Source organism: Etheostoma cragini, chromosome 10 (genome assembly GCF_013103735.1).
Source record: "Etheostoma cragini isolate CJK2018 chromosome 10, CSU_Ecrag_1.0, whole genome shotgun sequence".
Lineage (NCBI taxonomy): Eukaryota > Metazoa > Chordata > Actinopteri > Perciformes > Percidae > Etheostoma > Etheostoma cragini.
Genome location: NC_048416.1, coordinates 23,411,086 through 23,418,041, shown reverse-complemented (window position 1 = coordinate 23,418,041; position 6,956 = coordinate 23,411,086). Strand labels below are relative to the sequence as shown.

The window sequence follows — 6,956 nt, the reverse complement described above, 5'->3', positions numbered from 1 at the left end:
TATATATATATATATATATATATATATATATACATATATATATATATGTTTTTAAATCACCAGTTCTTCCTGCAAAGATTGGTTTTAGGACTGCGACACCATTTACATTCCCCGCATTGTGGCAGAAAAAGAGGAATAACTTTGTCGCCTGTGAAAACAACAAAAAAAACAGGCTGACAACTTCAGTCAGAGTTACATGTCATGTCATGTTGTTTGCTGTGAGCTGTACAATGCACCTGGTGAGAATTTGGTGACTTCAGGACCAATGCTCTCCACTCTCCCGGCTGCTTCATGGCCGAGAACCAACGGGAATGGTCTGAACTTCATCCCTATTCCAGCTTCGTACAGGTATGCCAGGTCTGTGTGGCACACGCCTGTGGCAACTATCTGTACAAACAGTTTGCAAGCTGAATCACGTGACAGTTTTAGGAAATGGATGTTGTTGGTTTGCAAAATTGAGAATTGAGTACTTCCTGTCAACATTCGTTGCTTGCATGATGAAAGTAAAAAAAAAAACTAACATTGTGTGAGTGATACAAGTCTTACTCTTATGTCTATGCTAATATATCACTTGAAAATAATTACAACACTGCATTCTGATATAATTTAACATAATCAAATTCAAATGATTACCGCTGAAAAAACCATACCTGTTAATCAACAATGGCAAGTTTGCTGTATAAGTGCCCAAATGTGATTATATGTTTTCTTGCATTACAGACAAACTTAAGCAGCTGACCTTGATGCGCACTTCATGGACTTTAGGTGGTGCCACCTCCACATCCTCAATGGACAGAGGCTTTCCGGGCTCCCATGCAACAGCTGCTTTGCATTGGATGACCTAAGAGAGACAAAAAAGGGTTGTTGCTTGGTCGTGAGCATTGGTTGGGTTGTGAGTCACGCTGTCCCGTGTCATATGAGAAGACGGGGGAAAGTCTTGGCTGGGCGTTGCCTATTTTTGTTATGATGGACAAATTATTCTGTATATTGTTACATATAAGAGGCACAAATTGGTTGAACAAATAGTTGTTGCCTGGAGTCTCCAGGCAACAATAACATTTAGGCCTAAGTTACTATAGCCATAATAAAAAAATTCAAAAAACTGTAAATATATTGTAGACGAAGTTTTTTCTTACCTGACCTGCTGTTGACATTGTGAGTGGTTTTAACTAAAAAACTGCCTGCATTTGAACAAAATAATTCTGATTATCGGAATATTTACAAAAGCGTACATCAATCAAGTATCAGAGGAATAACTATGTGCCGTTTAATTGGTGTCTTTAAAGTCATACTGACCCGCTGTCTTTCTTATCTTGATGATTCAACTGACTGTCTGCTGTGCTGCTCCTTTATGATTCGTGTGCGGCGGTAGAGCATAGAGTGTGAATTTACGACACTTCCCAATACTGGCAAACGTCTTTACGGCAGCCCTTGGTCACACGTGTTGTCATCGCATGGAAGTCTTTCGGAGTAAATAGCTGAAGCAAGCCGATCACATCTGTGAGTAACCGAGTTTAACTGTATGTAGATAGAGTTGCAGACTTTTTAACGTGTATATTCTTCGAGTGAATACATAACGTGTCGATATGCGGAAGAAGATGCGGCCGAATTGTGTAGCGTTAGTTTAATAGTCTGAATTGAGCTAACGTTAGCATGTTAGCTAGAACTTCCGAAGTGCTTCTGAATCAACGATGTTAGATCGTTGAATGGATTGGATTCACTCCACAGTCCATGCTCTAGTCAACCAGCCATGGATTCGCATGTCTTTCATGTTGTCTTTGCTTTATTCTGACTCATTCCCTCTCCTTTTGTGTCGTGTTTCCCACAGAAGGATTTGAAGAAACATGTCTTTCAGAGGAGGAGGTGGACGAGGAGGGAGAGGAGGTGGAGGATTTAACCGAGGTGGAGGAGGCAGAGGAGGAGGTGGATTCGGAGGAGGCCGAGGAGGAGGTGGATTTGGAGGAGGAAGAGGAGGTGGATTTGGACGTGGTGGTGGGAGAGGTGGTTTTAATAGACAACAAGACTACGGTCCTCCAGAGTATGTCGTCGGTAAGATGATGAAGAGAAGAGAGCTTGTTGTTACGTCATATGTCCAAACCAGTAGAGCCCAGCTCCAGTAGCCATCCTTCACATCAAAAACCAAGCATCCGGCCTTTACACGCCAACACTTGGATGATGAGTTTTGACCAGGGCTGCACAATAAATCATAATTTTGTCCAAATCGCAATATGAACTAGTGGAATATCCAAATCGCGGGGGGATGCAATATTTGTAAAAGGTATAGTGGTGCTGCAGAGACATAAACATTAGAATGATACAAAATGATCATTCCCTCCAATATCATGAATGGCAAAATCAGTCAAAATAATCACAATTAGATATTTTCCTAATATCGTGCAGCCCTAGTTTTGACATTGCAGGAAAGTTAGCAAGATTAGTTTCAAATCATACATAAATAACATTATCGTCAACATCAAAATTGGAATCACAACTAGAAAACTAAAGTCTTTCTGAACACTGATACTGTATTACAGTCCTTAGGCTGAATAATTTAGAAGTGTTGCAATCGTACAACCATCTTTGGTTTTCTGAATGCTTGCATGTTGTGCAACGCACATGTACACGTATTACCTCCTACAAATGTTCTGAGTAGCAAATTTGTCCAAACTATGTATAAAGGGCTCATAAAGTCAACCAGAAGGAGGATATTGGAACTGGGCATTTGCTGTGTTAGCTAAAACCCCCTTTACTCAACTAACTGGTTCATTGTGTTTCCGCTCTACAGCACTGGGAGAGTTTGTGCATCCATGTGAAGATGACATTGTGTGCAAGTGTACGACAGAGGAAAGCAAAGTTCCCTACTTCAATGCCCCCGTCTACTTGGAAAACAAGGAGCAGATCGGGAAAGTGGATGAGATATTTGGCCAGCTCCGGGACTTTGTATCCTTTCTATTTGGTCTCTGGACCTCTGAATCGACCTGTGTCGAATTGAAGTGAAGTTCAACTCTGAGTTAATGATTGTTGCTGTTCAAATTCCTTAACCTATCCTTGCAGTATTTTTCAGTAAAACTTTCAGAAAACATGAAGGCGTCTTCATTTAAGAAACTGCAGAAGGTATAAAAATTCATTTTAATATAGTACATTTGCATGCGTGAAAAATAATTTCAGTGCCTTTCTGTTTTACACTGTATGTGATTTGCAACATCTCTTTTAGTTTTATATAGATCCAATGAAGCTTCTCCCGCTGCAGCGGTTCCTCCCCAGGCCGCCGGGAGAGAAGGGTCCGCCAAGAGGAGGCCGAGGGGGTCGAGGTGGAGGAAGAGGCGGTGGTCGTGGAGGTGAGACATCCAAACTTCTAAAATTTTCTTCGGGATGAATAAAGTATCTATCTAAACTATCTAACGAACTTTACTTTGTCTCATTTGAATTATTCCCATCTCCTTTTGTTGTTTTGAAGGCTCATTGGGCAGAAAAGAGAGAGTTATAGTCTTAGTCTTAGTTATTGGAGATTTAAAGTGTTGTTCCTTTGTGCCGAGTTAGAGCATGGCTTGTAAGAATGGTTTGATTAATTCTGCGGTTCGTTTCAGGTGGTTTCCGAGGCGGCCGGGGTGGAGGATTTGGAGGCGGCCGGGGTGGAGGATTTGGAGGTGGACGAGGAGGAGGAGGAGGCTTCAGAGGAAGAGGAGGCGGAGGAGGCCGTGGATTCAGAGGTATGCCCTTTTTTTCAATGTTCTACACATTATACTTTTCTACTTTTTCCATGTGTAAAGGTAACTGTTTTTTTTGTTCATTTGTAGGCGGGAGATGATCCGACAGGGATGGTCTGGTGTGACGGTGTCATCCTTGTCTTCTGCTACAAGCAGAAAGACGGCATTCTCTGCCAATGCCTGTCCTGCTGGGCTTCGAACATGGACATTGCCTCTATTTGTAGAACTTGAATGGATTTTTTCATTCTTTTTTTTGTACCAGTTTTGAATATGTGAGGGATCTTCATTTCTATTTAAAAGGTTCATAATCATGCTTGCATGCAACATAAGGACCATTCAGCCTGTTAGGGAGAGATGTTGGGTCCTTTTGTGAACAAGCTTATCATTATCCTCTGCTGATTGCGTTCAAATGTTTGGCCATGACAGATGTGTGTACTTTGATCAAGATTTCAAGAGATACATTCACAAACCTCCATATTCATTTCCTCTGATATGGGGAAATGTCTGGGATATCTTTTATATGCTGTTAGTAAAAACAAAAATTTTAATTCCCATAATTTGTCATATATTAAGCAGAATGTTGTCACATTTCTGTTAAAGGCCTTGATTAAAAGGTGCTTTGTAACTGTGTCTTTATTTTTATTACTCTTGTTGAAGGTTTGTAGGATGTTAAATGTCATTCTAAGGTTAAGATTAGGGGGGAAACATACAGCAAGTGTCACTAAAGAATATTTGTGCCCAGTAGTTAAACTTTTAAGATGCACATTTTATATCCATTGTTTTAATACATTTAATTAAGGGTGTAGATTTGAATGATAGGTAAATTCATAATGTTACATTGAAATCTACAAAATTATGCAGATTTGACTTTAAATGCAAATCTATACCCTCAGTTGTCAGTTTAACTAGTCAAACGACTATTTCCAAGGCCGAGAATTAGTTTTCATATCAAACCAACATTATGATATGCAATAACGATATTACTTACAATAAAGTGTACTCCGTTCTGAATTTCTGCTGCATTGTTTTCCGCCAAAATACAAAAAAAGTGGCACCACAAAAAAGTGAGTTTCTTTTTAAAGTGTTACTTATATTTTCTTTCAATTTCTCGGAATATTTACGTTTAAAACAATTCTATTGCAACCTTTTGCAATATCTATTTTTGCCTGTTAATATTGTGATGACAATCCAAAAAACTAATGTGCAGCCCTAAAATATATATATATATATTTTCATACATACACATACATGCACTAACTTCACTCCACAGCATACCCCCGGCTCCATGACTTTCTTCTCCCACCCACTGTGTTTATAACTAAAAGGACACTGGAATTCTGTGCAATTTCATCACAGTGCATACTCAATATTTAACCATTTAATCTCATAATCGTACAATATTCATTAATTAGTACTTAACCATTTAATTTGATCCCAGTGCAATATTTATTTACTAGTTAGTATACTTAACCACTTAGTCTCATAACTGTGCAATAGTTAATACTGAAGACTTTTGATAATAATGTGTATACAAACCTTTTATCTCTCTACCACTTTGTATATATTTGCCCTCAGGACTGTGCTTTACATTCCCCCCCTATCTTTTTTCTGCACTACTTACATTTTATATTTTTATATTCTATATTTTTGTGTTGACACTGTAAAGGGGTTTCTTGGATTTAATTGCAAAGGTACTGCACTTGTGTATAAGGACAATAAAAGCTTTATGTTCTATTTTTTAATATATATATATATATATATATATATATATATATATATATGTATATATATGTATATATATATATATATGTATATATATGTATATATATATATATATATATATATACATACACATCAATATATATATTGATATGGTTTCTCACTGTTTATAAAACTGTTTGTAAAACTCTCTGGTCTGGGCCTTAACATGATAAAAGTAGACTGTACAAACTTCTTTATTGAAGAAAACATTCAAATATACAACATTTCCGGCACGTACTCAATACAATCATGCAAAAAAGTGATATAGAAAAACTTAAATCCTGACTAAAATAACAGTCTTTCCTACCGCGCCTGCGTCATGCTTATGCAGCGCGTTCTCATTTCTGATTGGTCCGGACGTCAACTCCTTTACGGCTGTGTTCCGCCCCTCCCTCTTGTGCTGAAGGAACGAACATGGAGACAGCTGGGAAAGTAAGTACAATTCCCACGAAATGCGCAATGCACATTTTAAATGCAGTAGTTTGTTGTGTACAAAGGTTGCATCAATTACACATGTGGTATAAAAAGCAAGGTTCTCTCAACTAGCGTGCACGCATTCACATAACTTACGTTGAATGAACAAATCACAGAACAGAACAACAGTACAGAACAATCTCTTCTATCACCCATCAGGGACCTTTGATCAGTCAGTCCCAATAGCATGCTGCTGCAATACTTGTCCCCAGAGATATCTTTAATTCTGATTAGTTAATTAGGAAACCTTGAAAACCAATCAGTCGTAAGTACGTCTCACTTATTTTGCAGTAGGTAACGGACCAGTGTAACTGGTATTAAAGCACAGCGCCACTCCAACAGTAAACTACTGGAACTCTGACTGGGCTTTGCATAAGCTGGTTATAGTTCAAAGGCAAAGTACACTGTGCAACTAGCTCGCCCTGTCACACACACACACACACAAACTACAAAGCCATGGCAGCCCATGTCTGCAGTTACTTAATTACCTGTAGAAGCCCTGAAGAATGCAAAAAACGTACTGTGCTTTGCCCCCAGGTCATTAAGTGCAAGGCAGCTGTTGCCTGGGAATCAGGCAAGCCTCTTTCCATTGAGGAGGTGGAGGTAGCACCACCCAAGGCCCATGAAGTTCGCATCAAGGTAAGCCAAAGTCTACTAATCCTGTATCTTCCTGTTTATATTTTTTTTTAGGGAAAGTACTACCTTGGAAGAATCATACACAGCCCAACGTTTTATAGGTCCCATGACATTTTTTAAACAGTATTATGGGTTCCCCCCAGCCTGCCTATGGTCCCCCAGTGGCTAGAAATAGGGATAGGTGTAAACCGAGCTCTGGGTATCCTGCTCTGCCTTTGAGAAAATGAAAGCTCAGATGGGCCGGTCTTATGAGGTCATAAAGGGCAAGGATACCTCCCTTTCTCTTGCCCACCCAGAGAATTTGGTCCACCCATGAGAGAGAGACATCATGGATTTCAAATGAGCAAAGTGGCAGTTGTTCAAGGCCACACCCCCAGC

General features: G+C 39.3%; 3 protein-coding genes across 3 annotated transcripts in view; 2 read left to right on the top strand and 1 right to left on the bottom strand.

Annotated features, from left to right (window-relative positions):
• The window catches only part of LOC117951616 (alcohol dehydrogenase class-3-like), a 4,735-nt gene extending 3,366 nt beyond the window's left edge, over nt 1-1,369 (bottom strand). The window contains exons 1-4 of the mRNA XM_034883389.1: nt 1,137-1,369; nt 740-841; nt 237-387; nt 61-148 (exon numbers count right to left, since the gene is read on the bottom strand). Of these exons, the coding sequence (XP_034739280.1) occupies nt 61-148; nt 237-387; nt 740-841; nt 1,137-1,154 (359 nt within the window). The 5' untranslated portion in view covers nt 1,155-1,369. The remainder of the gene's footprint in view (nt 1-60; nt 149-236; nt 388-739; nt 842-1,136) is intronic.
• A 42-nt stretch (nt 1,370-1,411) lies between these two features.
• Nucleotides 1,412-4,332, top strand: gar1 (GAR1 homolog, ribonucleoprotein). Its single transcript, XM_034883337.1, has 7 exons — nt 1,412-1,500; nt 1,830-2,049; nt 2,786-2,940; nt 3,055-3,114; nt 3,215-3,338; nt 3,588-3,710; nt 3,798-4,332. The coding sequence occupies exons 2-7, from the start codon at nt 1,845-1,847 to the stop codon at nt 3,806-3,808; spliced, it is 678 nt and encodes a 225-aa protein (XP_034739228.1). The 5' UTR covers nt 1,412-1,500; nt 1,830-1,844; the 3' UTR covers nt 3,809-4,332.
• A 1,471-nt stretch (nt 4,333-5,803) lies between these two features.
• The window catches only part of LOC117951574 (alcohol dehydrogenase class-3), a 4,720-nt gene continuing 3,567 nt past the window's right edge, over nt 5,804-6,956 (top strand). The window contains exons 1-2 of the mRNA XM_034883336.1: nt 5,804-5,900; nt 6,480-6,581. Coding sequence (XP_034739227.1) covers nt 5,883-5,900; nt 6,480-6,581 — 120 coding nt within the window. The 5' untranslated portion in view covers nt 5,804-5,882. The remainder of the gene's footprint in view (nt 5,901-6,479; nt 6,582-6,956) is intronic.

Bases quoted from the DNA above. Each gene is read 5' to 3' on its own strand.
- gar1 (XM_034883337.1), top strand. From the start codon at position 1,845: ATGTCTTTCAGAGGAGGAGGTGGACGAGGAGGGAGAGGAGGTGGAGGA. The intron at 2,941-3,054 runs GTATCCTTTCTA...CTATCCTTGCAG, and splicing joins TTGGCCAGCTCCGGGACTTT to TATTTTTCAGTAAAACTTTC. The intron at 3,115-3,214 runs GTATAAAAATTC...CATCTCTTTTAG, and splicing joins CATTTAAGAAACTGCAGAAG to TTTTATATAGATCCAATGAA.